Source organism: Melozone crissalis, unplaced genomic scaffold, assembly GCF_028551555.1.
Source record: "Melozone crissalis strain CALT ecotype California unplaced genomic scaffold, PUWL_Pcris_2 ptg000198l_1, whole genome shotgun sequence".
NCBI lineage: Eukaryota > Metazoa > Chordata > Aves > Passeriformes > Passerellidae > Melozone > Melozone crissalis.
Genome location: NW_026535962.1, coordinates 2,073,927 through 2,094,954, shown reverse-complemented (window position 1 = coordinate 2,094,954; position 21,028 = coordinate 2,073,927). Strand labels below are relative to the sequence as shown.

The following is a 21,028-nucleotide window of genomic DNA, read 5'->3' as shown; positions in this document are numbered from 1 at the left end:
CAAAAAAATCCCAAACACCAGAGGTCTGTGTTGTGTGTGTGTGTTTGGAGTCCCACAGGGCCTTGTCTCCCACAGGCTGGTTCTCCATCCTGCTGGAATCAAAGCTTTGGGAAGTAGGACTGTCCCAGGTGTCCAGGTCTGTCACGTCTCTTCATGGATCCTTTCTGACCCTGGGGAGGGAAAAGAGACATCCCAGAGACTCAGAGGTGACTCTTCAGTACCCCATAGAAAAAGGAATTCTGGAACCACTGGGATTTCCTTTATTGATGTTTTTTAGACTTTGGGGTGTGAGTAAAATCCTCTTCAGTCTCCATCCTCTCCCTTTTGTCCTGAACATCATCCCTGTGGGGAACAGGGGGGGGTTCTGGTGGCCCTGGAACCTTTTTATTCTTTATTCCTGGAGGAGAAAACAGGAAAGCACTAAATCCCTTGGGAATGTGCTGTGGGGGAACCCCTGGAAGGGGAATCCCACTGCCTGGGAATGTTGGCAATATTCAGCTGACAATAAGAGAAATTGGCACCCAAATTAAAGAGAGCAGAGTTAATGAGTGACCCCCTCACTCACCTGAGCCTCAGTGCAAAATCTCCGCCAGCTTCTCCTCGTAGTACTGAAAATTCTCCTGAATATCCTCCCAGGGCACAAAGGACTTGGCCTCCTCCCCTTCCTCCTGCTCCACAAAGTTCTTCCAGACATACTCAAAGTCTTGAGGCTTCATAATCCTCAGCTTGCAGCCTGCCTCCTTCATGCTCCTGAGGGCCGCCTGCATCTCGGGCTCCTCCCACATGAAGAGCCTGCCCACCATGATGGTGAGGCGCAGCCCCTTGTTCTTGCGCAGGGCCTCGCAGATCCTCTGGGCGCAGGTGACGCAGGGGCTGGAGGACACGTACCAGGTGACGTCGTGGCGGGCAGCGGGCTGGCACGTGGGCAGGATGGTGTTGAAGAACGCCATCTCGGCGTGGGCGGCCGCGTGCTCGTCCTCCAGGTAGCCCCGGCTGGTCACCGGCTCCTTGCCCTGCGTCTCCACCACGTAGCACAGGAAGGTTTTGTTCCTGCCCGAGCTGTACTCCACGTTCCTGAACTGGAATTTGAAGAAGATGGCTGGGAGACGTTCCCTGCGAGAAGAAAGCAGAGAGGAGGCTCAGATTTAGATGAGGGTCGCACTTTTGGGTCACCTCTACCCATGGGCAAATCACTGCATCGCCCCGGATTTCTCTGTGTTCCAAGGTTTAGGCTGGGAGGTGTTCCCTGGGAGGACAGGAGAGCAGAGAGGAGGCTCAGAGGGAGATTTAGGTAAGGATCACTCTTTGGGTCACCTCCACCCATCATCCAATCCCTGCATCACCCCTGATTTCTCTGTGTTCCAAGGTTTAGGCTGGGAGGTGTTCCCTGAGAGGACAGGAGAGCAGAGAGGAGGCTCAGAGGCAGATTTAGGTGAGGAGGGCAGAGAGGAGGCTCACAGGCAGATTTAGGTGAGAGTCACACTTTTGGGTCACCTCTACCCATCACCCAAATCCCATGAGCAAATCACTGCATCACCCCTGATTTCTGTGTTCCAAGATTTAGGCTGGGAGATGTTCCCTGGATGAGGAGAGGAGAGGAGAGGAGAGGAGAGGAGAGGAGAGGAGAGAGTAGACAGGAGGCTCAGATTTAGGTGAGGGTCACACTTTTGGGTCACCTCTACCCATCACCCAAATCACTGCATTGCCTCTGATTTCTCTGTGTTCCAAGGTTTAGGTTAGAAAATATCCAGGATCAAATCCAACTTTGCTGTTGAAATGTGGATTTCCTGCTGGATTCCCTACTGATAAACTTTACCTACTCTTTTAATTTATGGTCCACATCTTCCCTTCTGTGACTCTGAGATCACCTGGTGGTGGAACATCTCATGGGATGGCTCTGGAGGTGGGAAGGGAAAGGGATGGAAAAGTAGAAAAAAACCCCATGTTCTTCCAAGAATAGCACATTTCCTGCTTGGCTTCCTGGACAATGAGTGCTTCTTTGGCTGAGGATTCTTTAATTGATGATTTTTTGAAGGGCAGACATGGGACACCCATTCCAGAGCGATGCCTGCAACGAGTGGTTTCCCAATAACATCAGGTTTTTAAATACATCAGAGGCACAGGGAATTTCATCCCTGATTTAACTCTCTGACAGCAAAGGGGTCACAGCAGTGACGAGGTTGGCTCTGGCTTTTCATGGAACAGCTGAAGCAGCAGCAACCTGCTCCAGATGGATTGACTCAGGCTGGATTGGCTGGGAGCTGCATTTAGCCAGCCCTTCCTGATGGATTTTCTTGCTTATCTCAGCGTGTGCCTGGGCTTAGCTGGGATGTTCACCTCCACTCTGCTCCCAGCACTTTGGAATCTGCATTAGTTCAATTAATAACGTTCCAAGAAGGAATAGCAACAACACTCAGAGTCTATTCCAGTGCCTGGCAACCCTTGCCGTGAAGAAATTCCCCCTGATGTCCTCCCCTGGCACAATCTGAGGCCATTTCCCCTCATCCTGTTGTCTGGGAGAAGAGGCTGATCCCCACCTGGCTCCAGCCTGCTGGAGAGTGAAAATGTTTATGGAAATAATTTAAAAACTGTTCACAGACTCTGAATTCCCCAATATTCTCAATATAAACCCCTGCTCTGACACCAGGCTGGGGTGGCGCAGCTCACCTGAGGATAGGAAAGGTCAAATGGAAACCTCTCCTGAAAAGCATCATTAAATGACATTTTTTAGGGATTTCTAAATGCTCCAACCTAATTTATCCGTTTTCCCTGGGTGGCAAAGTGATAGATCATATTGAGACCAAAAAAAAAAAAAAAAAAAATTGAATTTTGAGGCAGAATCTTCAATCTGAGGTTGAAGTTGCTGAAATCAGGTGGGCTGGAGGAAAGAGCAGCTACCCAGTGTGACCCTGGCACAGGAGAGAAGAAGACATCTAATAAGGAAATAAAAATGGGGATTATCTAAAAGAGTAACAAGGAATTATTCCTACAAGGAGCCTCATTTACACCTGGGGAAAGTGGAAATAAACGTGGCAGGAAATGCTCCCAGATTGGGATTACAGGCTGTGTTCAGCCAAAAAATAAAAGGGATAATATTCTTAAAGAGAGTAATTGGCTTCCCAGGGATTCCTGGAACCAGACTCCTCCTGGAGCTGTGGGCAGCAGAGAGAACTTGGCTGGGAGTCCTGAGATGCCCCTAATCCAAGGGCTAAAGCTGAAATGCAATTTAATTGGGTTTAAGTGCTTCTTCCCTGGCTGCCCTTGTGTTTCCTCATCACTCCCATGACTGCCTTGATTGGCTGGGAATTTGTAAATCACTGGAAAAACCCTGGTGGTGATCCCAGGTCAAAGCCTGGCCTGATCTCCTGGTGTCCTCCTTAAAATGAAACCAAAAAATTCCCTGGGGTTTCTCTACCCCTTTGGGGCTCCTTTAGGATTTTTGTTTCATTTCCTCACTGTCCCCTCTGCAGGGTGGAAAATCCTGTCAAATCCTGGAGCACCCATGGCATTCCAATAAAGGATTTAACTGCAGGATGGTGCTGAGGGACTTTTCCAGCCATGGTTAGCCCAGAGCCTTGGGCTTAGCAGGGAAGTTTGGACATCCTGCTCAGTCCCTCAGCATTTCTAACTGCAGGCTGAGTGCTCCAAGGCTAGAAAACCCCATTTCCTCATTCAAATTCATTTTAGGACATGTCTTAAGTGTTCAGAACTTGGCCCAGTGGTTGATATTCACAATTTAGCTCCATTCGTAGCAGAGGGATGTTCTTTCCTTAAAAGCCACTGCCAATCATTTATTTCTGTGATTATGTGTGACAGAGACTGCCCCAAGAAGGGATTTTTTTCACATTTTGAGAAGAGAATGGAGATTTTTCCTCTCCTGAGCAGGAATGGAACCCAGTTTTGTGGCAGGGCTGCTGTCCTGCCTCACTCATCCTGGTTGGAACAAGCAGCCAAATTTCACCTGTAGGGCCCGTGGCACAGCCAGCAGGATTCCAGGGGATATTTTGGAGGCCTAAGTTTTAAGTTTAATTTTAGTTTTAAGGAACTGGAAGAAATCCTGGGTTTGGTTTATTTGCTGGGACACTTCTTTGGTGATGAGGGAAATATGAGGGGAGAAGGATTCATCCTGCTGCTCCTCCAGGGACAGACACCCAGGGCTTTTCCTACTTACAGCTCTCAATTATGGCTGAGTTCAGCTTCCACCAGAGCCCTGGGATATCCTGCTTTTCCAAAGGCCAGGCTCCCTGCTGCCCTGCTGCCTTCAAAACTGCCTCTTGTTTTGGAGCTTTTCTGCAAGTTGGGCTTTTTGGTTTCTTTATGAAAGTCAGGTTCCAGCTGTGGCTGTGGAGCTCTTGAAAATGTGAACCTTTAGGTCTCTTGAAAAATCTGTCCCTCAGGCCCATCAAGCCAATCAGCCATAGCAGGGGTGTTTTTCCTGATCCACAGGTGGAGAAACTCTCAGACAAGAGCCATTGATCACAGCAAGAAATCAATACTGAGCTCTCATCAAAGCCAGCACCTCCATCCCCATCCTGTCAGTGGGGCTGGGGGGGAACCAGCACTGCAGAAACAGAGCTGTTCTATAAAACAAGTGCACTGCAGAAACAGAGCTGTTCTATAAAACAAGTGCACTTTTCTGCCTGCCTGGTGGGAGCCCATCCTCTAAAAGTCAGCAAAACTTAGAGCAAAATCCCACGATAAATCCAAACCATTTCAGATTCTTCCAAAACGCGCTGCACTAGATGCTGCTTGTGTTGGCCGACCTAAAAGCTGAGACAGAGCTCACTGAACTCCCCCAGATCCGTATTTAAATCCCAGTCTCTTACCCTGTGACAATCTCAAAGGGTGGCAGGTCCTCCCTCTTCACCTTCTTCTTCTTCCCCTCGCCCTCCTCGGCGTTGTCGGGCTCCCCGTTCTGGGCATTGCTGGGCTCCTCCTGCTTCTCTGCCATCTTCCCCAGGACACTGGGACCGAGCTGTGGCCACTGGGAGAGAGAAAGAGCAATGTCTGAGAGCTCTGGGAGCCGAGGGAGGAGGGAAAACAGAGCCGGGAGTTCCTGCCCCAGGCACAGTTGTCAGGAACTAAATATGGAACAAAGCGGCGCCGGTGGCAGGGGCTGGACAGGCTTGGGTGACCCAGGGCTCTCAGGTGTCACCTCCTTCCCCTGCTCTCTCCAGCTCCTTTCAGCAGCCCCTTTTGCTCCCCTTTTTAATTTCAAACCAAGTGACAACTCCTCAGTGGGCGGGAGGAGCCCAAATTTCCCTGATGGAAAATCCTGGAAGCTCTGGGGCGTATTTATCCCGAGGGGTGACGGGTGGCTGGCACGGGGCACCCCCTGCTCTCACAGCCCTCTCCCTCCTCTGCCAGAGGATTCCACGGCTGACCTTGAGGGACCAGCTCAGCCTGGCCTGGCTCAGGCAAGAGGGGAAAGGGTCGTGGTCATTTTGCTGGAAAATCTCTGGTTTTGGTGGGTTTGGCTTCCTGGATCACCTGGAGCATCCTGTGGTTCCTCCCACCCTGCTCATGCAGGGGGAAATCTCCTGGTTGGAGCTGTAAATCCAAGCCAGAACCTTCTCCCAGATATTTGGAATTCCAGCTGGAATTCCCAGTGGGCAGCAGTGCTGCTTCTCCCATTGTTCTGCATTTTCCTCCTGAGTGTTCCAGAAGTTCCCAGTGCACTGGGTGTATCTGGGTTGGAGGAGTTTTTCTCTCTCTTTTTGTTCCCTTCAGGATTATATGAAACTCTCCCAGCATCTCACTCTCAATTTCAATCATTTACAGTTTGTACCAGTCCTGCCTGAGCCGAGTTTAATTAAAAACCTGGGTGAGGTTTTCCCAGGGACCAACCCTGCCCACACCATGGGGCAAAGGAGGTGGGAAAAGTGTGGCTGGGCAGGATTTTAGAATCAAAGCACACTGGAAATCAAACCTGTGGGCTCTGCTCAGAACCACCAGCAGTAAAGTTTGAGTAAATGTGGAATATTCAGCTGTATTTGATAGAGTATTCAGTCAGCATTAGTGGAAAAACCTGCTCTTAGTTTGAGGAGGAGAGGAGGAATTCCATAAAAATCAAATCACTGGGAATATCTGCTTTGGAGCCAAGTCAGCCTTTGTGATCCTGTTAAATTCAGCTCTTTAGAGCCTTGGCAGGAGGCTGCACCATCACAAAGTGAAATAAATCCGCACCACCAGGCAGGCCATTTATTATCAGAGAAAATTAATAACAAATTATCACAGATAATTAATTCTGGCTGCTTTTCCCAGCCCCCTTGCCATCACCCTGCCTTTGCTGGGCTGGATATCCTTTGTAGCTTTCCCCAGTGCCACCATGGATGCAGTTTTTGGGGACTTCGAAGAGTTGTTGTTTGGGTGGTGTTGTTTAGGTGACAGAGCTGGCAGTGGTGACAGCCCAACCAAGGATTTGACAAATTTCAAGACATCCTATCCATGGAACATATATCTTCCACGGTGCAGGATTTTATTTATTTTTAAGCCTAGAATACTTTCCTGCAGGGCTGGGGTGGTGTTTTGCCTCCTGTGTGGTGACAACGCTCAGATTCCACCTCCCCTGTCCAATTGCTGTCACCTCTGACATTTCAGGGGCTGCTTTTTGGGGTGGGAATCCTCTCCCAATGACTGACAGCTCATTTCCTCCTAATCCCGGTATTTTCAAGCAGCATCTCAGCCCCTCTGCAGTCCCTCTGACCCACTCTGCTTTATTTTTGGAAGCTCTTCATGGCTGGGGTCCCAGTTTTGCTGCAGCTTTGGCCTGGCCCCTGCGAGGGCTGAGCTCTAATCTAATCTGGGGAATGTGGCACCGAGGCTCCCCCTGTCCCCAGCCCTTCCCAGCTGCTCCCCAGCTCCTTCTAGGGTAGTGCTTGGAGCAGCCATGATCCAACCCCCACTGCAGCCAAAAATATAAAAGGGCACCACGGAGCTGCTGCGTCCGAGCTGGAGGTGGGTGAGGGCTCTGGGGGCTGCCTGTGACCCCAAATGTGTCCTCAGGGGCTCAGGGAACCCCAAATTGCAGAGTTTGTGTTGAGGCTCCTCTCCACCTGTCCCTCTCCCCACTGATTTCATATTTTACCCACTTGGCTCTGAATTTGTTCATAAAACCCCTCTGGGATCATCAATCCCCACCCTGAGCCCTCAGTGCCACTTCCAGGGATGGGCGCTCCAAACCCCCCGGGCAGCCCCTTCCAGCCCTTTCCATGAGGAAATTCCTGCTGATGTCCAACCTGAGCCTCCCCAGCCCAGCCTGAGGCCGTTCCCTCTCCTCCTGTCCCTGTTCCCTGGGATAAGATCCCAAATCCCCCCCGGCTGTGCCCTCCTGGCAGGAGTTGTGCAGAGCCAGAAATTCCCCCTGAGCCTCCTTTGCTCCAGGCTGAGCCCCTTCCCAGCTCCCTCAGGACTCTCCAAACCCTTCCCAGCTCCCTCAGGATTCTCCAAACCCTTTCCAGGGTTCTCCAAACCCTTCCCAGCTCCCTCAGGACTCTCCAAACCCTTCCCAGCTCCCTCAGGATTCTCCAGGCCCTTCCCAGCCAGTTCCCTCAGGATTCTCTCCTAACCCTTCCCAGCTCCCTCAAGTTTCTCCAAATCCTTTCCAGGTTTCTCCAAACCCTCCCCAGCTCCCTCAAGTTTCTCCAAATCCTTTCCAGGTTTCTCCAAACCCTCCCCAGCTCCCTTAGCCCTCCCATGGGATCACAGTTCACCCACAGGGGACACCAGGACAGGCCTCAGGGACAGTCTGTGGGAGGAGAAGCTTCCAGGCTCTGCTGGAATTGTGCATTTTGGATTTCCAACTGCCGGAATTTTGGATTTTGACGATCCTGCATCCATCCAAGTCCAGAGCAGCTTCTTCAGTGGCTTTAGAGGCACCTCTGAGCACTCTGATGGCTTTTGTCCCCAAACAGGGGTCTCTGCAGCCCTGTGTCCCCTGCAGGCTGTCACCCTGATTAAGTTTTTCTAGGCCTTCTGATGTTTACATTCCTGTAACAAACTTTCTCACACACTTTCTGTAAATAACTCATTGTTTTGCATTATTTTATGGAGGAGGAGAAATTTGACGGACCGTTGGTTTGTCCAGTGTCATTGGAGAGGTGGCACTGTCACCCTCTAATCCACTGTCACTTTTGGAAATCTAGAAGTGTTGGAGTCAGAAATGAAATCTAAGTCTATAAACTAAATCTATAAATGTTGGAAATCTAGAAAAGTTGCCGTCAGAAATAAAATCTAAATCTATAAACTAAATCTATAAACGCTGGAAATCTAGAAAAGTTGCAGTCAGAAATTAAATCTAAATCTATAAACGTTGGAAATCTAGTAAAGTTGAAGTCAGAAATGAAATATTCTCTTTTTACCCTTGAGAGAGCTGCGTGTCCGTGCCATTTCGTGCCCCACAGTGACAGCTGTCCCTGTCCCTGCAGCAGCAATCCCTGGAGTTAACCTGGCTGTCCCCATCAGCCACACCTGCCTGCCACAGGCCCTGCCAGGAACAGGCAGCTTTTACGGCATTGTGGGGCCACAGGAACATTTTGGGATGGATGGGAGAGTGAAATGGGAGCCTGGCTGGGTGAGTCATGGCTCAGCCCTGCTCTCCATGCCGAGGGACAGCTGGTGGCACTAACAAATGTCTCCCTGGAGACACTGTCTGGCACCAGCCCCCTCCTGCTTTTTCCAGCTGTAACTACGGGACAAATAAATAAATAAACACTGACAGCTTCCCTTCCTTCCTCCCTTCCTTTGGCCCTCTCCTCCTGCCTTTCAGAACTTCCTCTGGATGCCCTGGAGGGCTCCAGCCCCTGCCCAGGGGGCTCAGAGACCTTGGCCCAGCTCCCAAGACCCCCGTGCCTTTGATTTAGCCCTTGGAAAAAAACAATTTGCAACCTTTATATGAAGAATTACAAGTGAAGAAAGTTTAAGTAGAATTATAGTTTGTTATAGGGTGAAAAATAAATTTTTGGAGTTTTTAGAATGGGGGCTCGGGGGTCCCTGTGTCTTTGATTTTGACCCATGGAAAGAACAATTACCAGCCTTTATATGAAGAATTAAAAGCCAAGAAAGTTTAAGTGGAATGATAGTGAATTTATCACAGGGTGAAAAATAGATTTTTGGGGTTTTTAGAGTGGGGGCTTGGGGCTCCAAGAGGGAGGAATTTGTGTGTGCCTTGTCCTTTTTACTTCTTCTTCTTGGCCTCCATCTTCTGGGTGATGTTGGCACTTTTAGATCGGTTTAGAGTAGAAGCTCACTGTCTAACACAGGTGATAGGTATTGGCAAGTTATTGTAAATAGTGTACATGTAGTTTTTAGTAAAAAAAGATAACACCAGTGTGCCTCAACCTGACCTGCCAGACAGACCTCGGGGGGTGGGAGAAGGAATTTTATAGATAAGAAAACAATAAACAACCTTGAGAATGAGAGCTGAAGAGTTCTGACTCCTTCTTGGACTGCCAGGCTGGGAGAAGAGATTTCTAACACATCTCAGGGTCACTGTGAGCAGCAGAGATTCTGACACTGCCTCAGCACCAAAAGGGCTTCAAGGAGGGCTGGAAATGCTCCTGTCCCACCTGGGCAGTGCCCAAATCCTGCTGCAAGGTGCTCCAGGGATGCTCTCACCTGGGCTCCTGCCTCACCTTCGTGCCCACCCTCCTGGCTCCCATTCCCAGCCTGGCCCTGCAGGAGCCTTGGCAGGAGCTGCTGCCTCCCCAATTAATTGCCAGCCAATTAATGACAGCTCCCAGCAGGGCTGCAGCTCCTGCTCTGCTGCAAGGAGAGCTCCAGGCACAGGGATTGGTGTCCTGCAGCACCAGAGATGTGTCACCTGCACGGAGGTGACAAACCCTGGATGGCACCTGGGCGGGGGCTTGGACAGAGCCAGGCAGGGAAATCAGGGAGAGCTGGAGCAGGGATGGGAGAGATGAGGGAGAGGGGAAAGGGGAGAGGAAAAAGGGGGAAGGAAGAAAGGGGAAAGGGGAAAGGAAAAGAGGGAGAGGAAAAAGGGGAAAGGGAAAAAAAAAGGGGAAAGGAAAAAGGGAAGGAAAGGGAAGGGAAAGGGGAAGGGAAAGGGAAAGGGAGGGAAGGGAAGGGAAAGGAAAGGAAAGGAAAGGAAAGGAAAGGAAAGGAAAGGAAAGGAAAGGAAAGGAAAGGAAAGGAAAGGAAAGGAAAGGAAAGGAAAGGAAAGGAAAGGAAAGGAAAGGAAAGGAAAGGAAGTAAAAAGAAAGAAAGGAAAAGGATTTGCCCATTCCAAAGGCAAATCTGGGGTTGGGGCTGTACAAACATGGGCTTGAACCAACCTGGGACAGTGGGAGGGGTCCCTGCCCCTGCCAGGGGTGAGATGAGATGTTCCTTTAGTTCCCTTCCATCCCAAACCATTCCAGGATTCCAGGGTTCTGTGGAACCAAGGCTGCTTTGGGGCTGTGCTGCACAGTCTGGGCAAGAAACCCTCCAGACGACTTTGAAATGTCATTAAAGTTATTTTTATGCAAGGGGGTTCAGTGTATCTGTTTAAACAGCAAATGTACCAAATGATGCTTTAAATATTAATACAGGAGGGTGTCTCACTGAATTTGTCTCACTGAATTTAATTTTCCCAATTGATTTCAAGTTGCCCTGGATAGCACAGGGAGGAATATTTGCTATTTTTGCTGCCTGTGAGAAGAGGCAGGAGGCAAAGAAAAGCTCTTTCTGCATTTACAGGTGGGCTGGGAGGAGGAGAAACTGGAAGGAAAACAAGAACAAGGCAGCCACTCCCAGCAGCTGGGAAAAAATCTATTAATCTTCATTTCAGATTTTCCTTTGCCTGCAGAAAAAAGTGGGAAGAGGAAATCGACCCAATTTATGAAAGCTGATCAAATATGCATTCATCTATTTAATTGGAAATGTTATTAAAGAGTCGCAGGTATGAGCCAGATCTAGAGCCGTCAATTTAAATGAGATTTAAATAATTCTCTCCCCTTTCCAAAAGGAGATAAAGGCTCCTTTAATCCCTCCTGCCTTCTCTGCATGGCCCTGCTCATCCCTGTTCCCTGAAATCAGCCTGAACTCCCCCAAATCCAACCTGCAGCCAGAGCCCACCTTCATTTGTGGGAAAAATAATTTACATTTGTCCTTTGGCATGAGGGACTTGCTGGGAGACACAGGAGCTGTAAATACGAGCAGTGGTATCACAGAAAAGAAAGCTCTGAAGTGTTATAGGATTTATTTTTGTAATTTCTTTTTTTTATTTCTTTTTTTCAATTTTCTTTCTTTTTATTTTCTTTTTAAAATTTTTTTCCTTTTTTCTTTTATTTTCTTCTTCTATTTTCTTTTTTTTTTTTTTTTTCAGATGTCACCAGTGCTTCATCAAAAACCCTCCCAGCCCTTTCCTGCAGCGTTTCCTTGGGACACACAGCCCTGGGGAGAGAAATCCTGAGCCAGGGGGAGCAAATAATGGATCAAAGTGACAGAATCGCCAAATTTTTGCTGGTCTGGTGGCACAGAGGAGCCTGTGACAGGGATGTCCCCAAGGAGGGACTTTGGGCACCTTTTGGGTTCCAAACCTGCCCCAGGAATGGATCCACCTCTGGAGCCTCCCCAAATCCCATCCCTGGGTCCCTTTTGGGAGCCTCACCCCAAACCAGCCCAGCAATAAGAACTCGGATTTATTTATTTATTCTCCAAAGAGCCAACGGCTCGTTTTATTCAAAGCAAATACAATTTATTACAATTTTACAGCCCCGGCTGAGCCCCCCCCACCCCCAATTACAGCCCCAATTAATTACAGCCCCAATTAATTACAGCCAGTGCCAGGATAAGATCCACGTGCCCCTTCTCTTTACATTTAGTTCTTTTAGCAGTTAAAAATGATGTAAATTCTGTCTGGAGACACCAGAGCTTTTCTAGGGAAAAGGGGAAAACAAGGGTGAGTCCCTTGTGTCTGATCCCATCCCATTCCTTTGGAATTCCTGTTGTTTTAACCTTTCCTGATTAATAATTGCACAGAAATGCTCCAGGATGAGGCACTTGCACTGCACCTGACAGATTCTGCTTTTTGCCAATTATATAATTAATTATATTATTAATTATAACAACCTTTGAGACAGTGGGAGCAGGCTCACCAATTTTACACACTCTCATGTCTCTGTACTTAAAAAAAAAGAACAAAATGAAGTTTTCTTCAAAGGCACTGCTGTGAGGATTTCAGTTCTGCTCAGGAATGGCACAAGGAGGTGGAAGAAGGGAATTTCCTCCTGGGGGAAGCATTTGGGTGCTGCTCATTGCTGCTTTATCCCCCAAACAGGAGGCAGAGCCCAATCTCCAGCCAGCAGCAGAGCAAGACCCAGCCCTGCTGGCAGATAAAGAGCTGAAACACAAACTGGGGCATACAGAACATGGAGCAACAGCACAAAGAGCAAAAAAAAAAAAAAAGGAGAAATTTTTTCTTAATAATCAAGTATTTTCTTAAAAAAAAAGTAAGTAAAAAAACCAAGTAATTTCTTTCTAAAAAATCAAGTAATATATATATTTTAAAAATCAAGTAATTTCTTTAAAAAATCAAGTAATTTCTTTCTAAAAATTGAGTAATATATATTTAAAAATCAAGTAATTTCTTTAAAAAATCAAGTAATTTCTTTCTGAAAATCAAGTAATATATATATTTAAAAATCAAGTAATTTCTTTAAAAACTCGAATCATTTCTTTCTAAAAAATCAAGTAATATATATATATAAAAATCAAGTAATTTCTTTAAAAAATCAAGTAGTATATATATTTAAAAATCAAGTGGTTTCTTTAAAAAATCAAGTAATTTCTTTCTAAAAAATCAAGTAATTTCTTTAAAAAATCAAGTTATATATATATATATATATATATATATATGATAAATTCAAATGCATCATTTCTCTCTCCCCCTCATTGAGGAACGAAGTGAACACGCTTTTTCCCCCTGTAAATTCGGCACACCTCAGGCCAGTTAAGGACACAAGAAGGGATTTTAGTCGCTCTTGCCCGATTTCAGCTGGGGGTTGTCCTTCCAGATGCGGATGGTGAGGCAGGTGGCCATGGCCAGCCAGCCCAGGTAGGGCAGCAGCAGCAGCGCTGCCAGCCGGTTGATGCGGTACCAGGAGCAGAACGTGCCCAGGGCCAGCCCGTCCAGGCACAGCACATCGATCACAGCCTGGGGGGACAGACAGGGGTGACACAGGGCTGGGGAACGCGGCACGGACCGGCCCGGGCTGCCAGAACGGCCCCGGGACCGGGGGAGGGATGGGGGAGATGGGGCAGGGATGGGGGGCTGGCACTGGAGAGACCCCGACCCAGATATTGTCTCTGGGCTCTGATCAGTGACACCTGTGTGACACCACGAGTAATTAATGTGCTCTGGTCATGATGGAATCCCACCCTGCTCACGGCCAGTGTCCTCTTTGCTCACATAACCTGCTCATGATGATGGCCACTGAACAAACTTTCCAAAATACCTGGGGAAGTGGGGCAGGGATGGGGGGCTGACACTGGAGAGACCCCAACCTCCACGATGCTGTCCCTGGGCTCTGATCACATCTGAGTGTGTCACATCATGAGCTCACACTAATTAATGTGCTTTTCTCATTACTACATCCTGCAGATGAGCACCCTGCTCATGGCCAGTGTCCTCTTTGCTGACACACCCTGCTCATGATGATGGCCACTGAACAAACTCTCCAAAATACCCAGGCACAGGTGGGGAGCTGGGGCAGGAATGGGGGGCTGGCACTGGAGAGACCCCGACCCAGATATTGTCCCTGGGCTCTGATCAGTGACACTTGTGTGACACCACAAGTAATTAATGTGCTCTGCTCATGATGGAATCCCCCAGATGAAGACCCTGCTCTTAGCCCCTTTGCTGACAGAACCTGCTCCTGGCAGTGGCCACTGAACAAACTCTGCAAAATACCCAGGTACAGGTGGGGAAGTGGGACAGGGATGGGGGGCTGGCACTGGAGAGACCCCGACCCAGATATTGTCCCTGGGCTCTGATCAGTGACATATGAGTGTGTCACACCATGAGTAATTAATTAATGTGCTCATCTCTGCTCATGATGGAATCCTGCAGACGAGCACCCTGCTCGTGGCCAGTGTCCCCTTTGCTGACACAGCCTGCTTGTGCTGATGAGCACTGAACAAACTCTCCAAACTACCCAGGCACAGGTGGGGAAGTGGGACAGGGATGGGGGCCTGGCACTGGAGAGACCCTGACCCCCAGTGTTGTCCCTGGGCTCTGATCAGTGACACCTGTGTGACACCACGAGTAATTAATGTGCTGTTTTCATTATGGAATCCCACCCTGCTCATGGCCAGTGTCCCCTTTGCTGACACAACCTGCTCATGATGATGGCCACTGAACAAACTTTCCGAAATACCTGGGGAAGTGGGACAGGGATGGGGGGCTGACACTGGAGAGACCCCAACCTCCACGATGCTGTCCCTGGGCTCTGCACAGTGACATCTGAGTGTGTCGCACCATGAGCTCACATTAATGAATGTGCTCTTTTCATTATGGAATCCCACCCTGCTCATGGCCAGTGTCCCCTTTGCTGACACACCCTGCTCCTGACAGTGGCCACTGAACAAACCCCCCAACTGCACCTTTCACCCCCAGAGCGACAAAATCCAGGTGAAAACGCCAATTCCCAGCTGTGCCTGTGCCACCTCGGGCCTTGGCACCTGAGGCACATCCTGGTGGCCCAGCCTGGTGGCACAGCTTGGTGGCACAGCTTGGTGGCACAGCCCAGGTGTGGCACAGCCTAGTGGCACAGCCTGGTGGCACATCCTGGTGGCCCTGCCCGGGTGTGGCACTGCCCAGCCCCGCCCTGGCTGTGCCCGATAAGCCCCCAGAGCTGCTCCCCTCAGGGATGTGACAGTGCTGTTGTCACCCAGGGTGTGACCCCGCGAGGATGTGACAGTGCTGTTGTCACCCAGGGTGTGACCCCACAAAGGGCTTTATCTCCCAGCCCCGACCCTTAACTGGGGGTGCAGCCCTGGCAGTGCCCAGCCCCGCTCCCCACCCCGGCTATCACAGCGAGCCTGCAGGGGCTGACACCCTGTGTGTGGCTGCAGCCCCAAATTCCCACATCACTCCCCTCAGCACGGCCCCAAAGCGCCCCAAAGCCGGCAGGGAAGCCCCATTACCATGTTGAGGTTGTGGGCACCGAAGAACAGGGGTGGCCATGCCCAGTTGAGCAGCAGCTGAGCCCCGTAGAGCCCCATGGGGACGATGGCCTTGCTGCTGCAGCCCCCCAGGTCGTTCCACACCAGGTAGGAGGCGTAGCTGTGGGGAGGGACAGCTGTTAGTGCCACCCTGGGCAGGGACAGAGCCCCTCCTGCCCCTGTGTGCGCCCCAGCAGAGGTTGGCAGCACTGCAGGATGCAGGAGCAGGGACAGGGGACAGCTCTGGGCAGGGTTAGGTTGGAAATCAGGGAATGTTCTTCCCTCAGAGGTGCTGGCACTGCCCAGGGATGGGCACAGCCCCGAGGCTGCCAGAGCTCCAGAGAGTTTGGGCACTGCTCCAGGGATGCCCAGGGTGGGGTTTTGGGATCACCCATCTGCGCTGGATGATCCCCTTGCAGCTGGGGCTGTTCCATGATTCCATTCCACAATTCCCTGTCCCTCCCTGCTCCCAAACCTCCCCTGTCCCACCAAAGTGGCTCCTGGCCCCTGCCCAGTGCCAGGAATGGTGGTGGCATCCCCAAGGCTGTGGCACTGCCTGCAGCATGCCAGGATCACACCTGGCTGGGACAGGGTCACAGCTGGCAGGGTCACACCTGGCTGGGACAGGGTCACACCTGGCAGGGTCAAACCTGGCTGGGACAGGATCACATCTGGCTGGGACAGGGTCACACCTGACAGGGTCACACCTGGCAGGGACAGACACATCTGGCTAGGACAGGGTCACACCTGACAGGGTCAAACCTGGCTAGGACAGGGTCACATCTGGCTGGGACAGGGTCACATCTGGCTAGGACAGGGTCACACCTGACAGGGTCAAACCTGGCTGGGACAGGGTCACATCTGGCTAGGACAGGGTCACACCTGACAGGGTCACACCTGGCTGGGACAGGGTCACACCTGGCAGGGTCACACCTGGCAGGGACAGACACATCTGGCTAGGACAGGGTCACATCTGGCTGGGTCATACCTGGCAGGGTCAGGACACCCCAAAGCTGGGACAGAGCCTGGCAGGGTCACTCTGGCTGTGCCAGGGCCAGCAGGACAGCAGGACAGCAGGACAGCAGGACAGCAGGACAGGACACTCACCCCATGCCCGTGTACAGCATGGTCCAGGCCACGGGGAACACTCTGCGGGACGGGCACCACGAAGGCTTTTTCAGCTTCTCGTACCACGCTGGGATCTCCTTCCTGTTCAGGAACCAGCCAAGGAACCCTCCCACGTGGGGCAGGACGGTGAAGCCCACGGTGTAAGCCCACATCCTCCCTCAGGGGCTTGGAATCGCTCTTTTCCTGCTCTGAGTTAAAAGCAAAATCACAGCATCACTTTTGAAGGATGGGGTTTTTTTCCCTACCTCCATCCTCTAATTCCATGTCCCATTTCAGCCCCTAAGGCAGGTGGAAATGATTTAATGTGTTCAGCCCTCTATGAAATGGGGATTATTCCTGTCTGGGATGTTTGCCCCCAGATTTCCCCACTCTTTCACAGCTCTCTGCAATATTCTGGTGTTTGGGCTGTCCCCATCCCTGCTCCTGGGGCTGGCAGGCTCTGAGATCCTTCCTGGAGCTGCTCCTCCTTCTCTGCTGCCCTCAGGATGAAAACCCAAACTCCATCCAGACTTCCCCATGATTTTATTTTCATTTTCTTTCTATTTTAATTTCTATTTTAAATTCTATTCTTCTATGTTAATTTCTATTTTAAAAGAGGTCTGTGACAGAAAAAAATCCTTCCAGCAGCTCCAGGAACCCACAGCAGAGAGAACTCTCACCTTTGCACAGGGGGAGGTTCTGAATTTGTTCACGGAGTTCCTTTTGTATAAAAGCAGGGGAAATTTTTCTTTAATAATAAAAATGTTCCCACCCAGTGCAGGGTAAGACCAGGACACATCCAGAATTCAGTGTCTGTCCTGCATCTTCCCCTGCAGAGCTCCGAACCTGCCACTCTTCCATCATCCCCACATTCCCCTTCCCTCAGGATCCATGCAGGAATTAAACCCTGATTAACATTTCTCGGGAATGCTGGGCAGGAGCTGCCAGCAGAGCAGTTCTGAGCTGTCAGCACAGGCACACAATGCACCTGGGAGGGTTTGGGGTTTAGGAATGCAGGAGGAGCAGCCCCTGAACCAGCGAAATGGGGAATAGGGGATGGGACCGAGCTCCACAGGCTCTGCTTGGCTTTCAGCTCACAATTAACACTCTGCTAATTAGCTCGCTGTTATTGTTGTCACCACACCGTGCTTGGGAGTGCCAAATTCCCACCTCACCGAGGAACAAACACCCCGAACACCACCTTGAGCAACAATTCCTTCACCTGACAATTCATGGCGCTCTCAAAGTACCCACAGAACCAGCAAACAGCTGAAAACCGACCCAAATTCAGTTCTAAAAACTCACCCAAATTCAGTTCTGAAAACTGACCCAAATTCAGTTCTGAAAACCGACCCAAATTCAGTTCTAAAAACTGACCCAAATTCAGTTCTGCTTTAAATGTGACCCAGCCCTGCCAAGTTCTGCTCCCCACACACACCACAAGAATGAAATATGGGAAAACACTGAATTTTCCCCAGCTCCTTTGGGGCTGCAGAGGGGAAGGAAGGTTGGAAAACCTTCTCTTGGTTTTTCTCAGCTGCCTGAGCCTTACCTGGGTCAGTGCCTCGCTGTGCCTGGCCGAGGGAAGGGCTGGGACACCCAGGATGGGCTGTCCCTGTCACTGAGTGATCCCCGAGTGCTGCAGCTGCAGCCGCGTTTTACCCAAAGGGCCCCAAACGGCCCCAAACTGGGCGGGGAGCTGGGGCTGGGGCTGATTAAACTGGGAGCCGCTGCTGGGGACAGGCACTGCGAGTTTGGGGTGGTGGAGCTTGGGGACAATCGCTGGGAGTTTGGGGTAATGGAGTTTGGGGACAAACGTTGGGAATTTGGGATGGTGGAGTTTGGGGACAATCATTGGGAATTCGGGGTGCTGGAACCTGGGGACAATGACTGGGAATTTGGGATGGTGGAGCCTGGGGACCGTTGCTGGGAGTTTGAGGTGGTGGAGCCTTGGGATAATCGTTGGGAATTCAGGATGGTGCAGCCTGGGGACAGTCGTTGGGAGTTTGGGATGCTGGAGCTTGGGGACAATTGCCAGGAATTTGGGGTGCTGGAATCCAGGGACAATCACTGGGAATTCAGGATGATGAAACCTAGGGATGATCTCTGAGAATTTGGGATGCTGGAGCCTGGGGACAATCATTGGGAATTTGGGATCCTGGAGCCCTGGCAACAATTATTGGGAATTCAGGATGGTGGAGCCTGGAATTTGGGGTTCTGGGGCCCCAGGACAATCTCTGGGAGTTTGGGGTGCTGGAGCCCAGGGACAATCACCGGGAATTCAGGATGGTGGAGCCTGGGGACAATCATTGGGAGTTTGGGATGTTGGAGCCCAGAATTTGGGGTGCTGGAGCCCCAGAACAATCTTCAGGAATTTGGGGTGCTGGAACCCAGAGACAATCGCTGGGAATTTGGGATGATGGAACCCAGTGACAATCATTGGTAATTTGGGATGGTGGAGCGCCAGGACAATCTCTGGGAGTTTGCAATGGCGGAACCTGGGGACAGTCATTGGGAACTTGGGGTAGTGGAGCTTGGAGACAATCACTGGGAATTTGGGATGGTGGAGCCCACCCTCCCCCAGGCCCTCATTAACACCCCAATAATTAACCAGGTGTTTCCCAGGGCCACCTGTGCGTCCCTTTGGCCGAAATTTCCCTGGCAGCTAAAACGAAGCTGTTCCAGGGCTGTGTAAAATGGCAGAGGGAGAAGCCAGAAATCAATTTCCATTAGGGAGCTGTCTGGCAGGGCTGGCAAAATGAAACACTAATTCCCAGCAGTTCTGGGTCATTACCTGGATTTCATGGAGGCAGGAGCAGGGCTGGCTCCTCACACGCTGCAACAGGAATCAGGAAAATCTCCTCTTTCACTGAGCTCCCAAGGAAATTATTCTTTTCATGGGAGGAGAAAGAAAGAGGGGGAAAAATCTGCTGTAAAAAGCCAGATTTTCAGCCAGCCTGAGTGCTGCCCTGCCGTGGGTTGGTCCAGTGGAATTCCCAGTTCCAGCGACAGATGCAGAGCTCGTTAATCACAGCCCTGCATCTCCTCCCTGAGCCTGTTGCTATTTGTGACTGGAGATTTGTGTCATGGAACCATGCAGCTCTGAAAGAGCCCGAATGGTTTCCATCCCAGTCAGCCCCTGCTGCCCCCACCAGCTCTGGCAAAAAAAGCACAAAATTTGGCAATTTTCAGATTTTTGTCCCCCTGGGCACGAGCCCAACCCCACAGGTTTGGCAGGAGTGTGCCCGGGCTGGTTTGGAATGGAATGTGCTGGAAGGTGGAGAAGCTGAGGGTCAAACCCCAGGGATCGGTGAATGAGTGAGGCTGGGGATGCTGCTGGTGATGGGGGAACAGAAAATGGGAGGAAGGGATAAAAATAACAGGGGCAGGTCCAGGCCTAAAAGTTCCTCCTGTCCTGGGCATGTGCTGGAGCAGGAAACAGCCCTGAGAATGCTCTGGAAAAGGGGGATTTATGGGGATGGAGAGGGAGAGATTTGTGGGGTGGAGATGGGGAATTTGTGAGGATGGAGAGGGGAATTTGTGGGGTTGGGAGATTTTGGGGATGGAGATGGGGAATTTGTGGGAATGGAGAGGGGAATTTGTGGGGTTGGAAGAGAGATTTTGGGGATGGAGATGGGGAATTTGTGGGATGGAGATGGGGAATCTGTGGGGTTGGAAGATGGGAGATTTTGGGGATGGAGAGGGGAATTTGTGGGATGGAGATGGGGAATCTGTGGGGTTGGAAGATGGGAGATTTTGGGGATGGAGAGGGGAATTTGTGGGATGGAGATGGGGAATCTGTGGGGATGGAGACAGGGAATTTTTGGGGATGGAGAGGGGAATTTGTGGGGTTGGAAGATGGGAGATTTTGGGGATGGAGATGGGGAATTTGTGGGGATGGAGATGGGGAATTTGGGCATGTGGGGACGGTTTCCTCGTCTTCCCATGGATTTCCACCTGGATGTTCCAGCTTTGGATGCTTTCTCAGCAGCCCAGGCTGAGCTGAGGCTGCTCTGCAGTGGCCCCGTGTCCATCCCAGGGCTGGGGCCGCGGGGATTTGGGGTCCTGGCTGTGCAGCATCCCCGCTGGGACGGGCAGGGAGCTCAGTTACACAACGGAGCTGTTTGTTTGGCTCTCCTTAGCAACCCCCGCACGTCCTGCCCGCCGGGGCTCGCTCCGCGCACGATTCATTGCTCCGATAGAAAGGCCCCGTTAACCTGAATATATTATTGAAAAGCTGCATATTTCAATCCGCCCCAGATCTGGAAATAGAGATGCAGGGTCAGCTCCTGCCGTAAATCTGCACAGCTCCTGCGAGCCGGCGGAGCTTCCCTGATTTACAGCGGCAATAAAGGGCCGGGATGGGGATGGGGATGGGGATGGGGACTCCTGGCTGCCACCAAGGACGTGGCAGGGACAGGCAGGACCCTGGTGGCCATCCCTGTGACCTGCCAGCCCCGACACTGCGGCAGGAAACGTTTCCTTGTGCTGCACTGAAAAAAAAACTCGAAAAAACAAATCAAAGCACCACCATACTTTTAATTTTCTTTAATTTTTTTATTTGTTTTGTGGGGGTTTTTTTGTTGGTATTTCTTTTTGTTGTTTGAGTTGGTTTGGTTTTTTCAGTTTTTAAAAGTTTAATTTATATTTTATATATTTTTATATATATTATATTAAATAATATATAATATAATATATATAACAATATATAATATACATAATTATATATATAATTATATATTACATAATATAATATAAT

At 50.4% G+C, this 21,028-nt stretch overlaps 2 protein-coding genes across 2 annotated transcripts; both read right to left on the bottom strand.

Moving 5' to 3' along the window:
- Positions 1-572: 572 nt before the first annotated feature.
- On the bottom strand, positions 573-4,951 carry APOBEC2 (apolipoprotein B mRNA editing enzyme catalytic subunit 2). The gene is made up of 2 exons (XM_054294022.1): positions 4,827-4,951; positions 573-1,113 (listed from the first exon to the last, which is right to left on the bottom strand). The coding sequence occupies exons 1-2, from the start codon at positions 4,949-4,951 to the stop codon at positions 573-575; spliced, it is 666 nt and encodes a 221-aa protein (XP_054149997.1).
- Positions 4,952-12,970: 8,019 nt separating this feature from the next.
- TSPO2 (translocator protein 2) lies at positions 12,971-16,442 on the bottom strand. The gene is made up of 3 exons (XM_054294001.1): positions 16,270-16,442; positions 15,145-15,283; positions 12,971-13,153 (listed from the first exon to the last, which is right to left on the bottom strand). The coding sequence occupies exons 1-3, from the start codon at positions 16,440-16,442 to the stop codon at positions 12,971-12,973; spliced, it is 495 nt and encodes a 164-aa protein (XP_054149976.1).
- Positions 16,443-21,028: the final 4,586 nt, after the last annotated feature.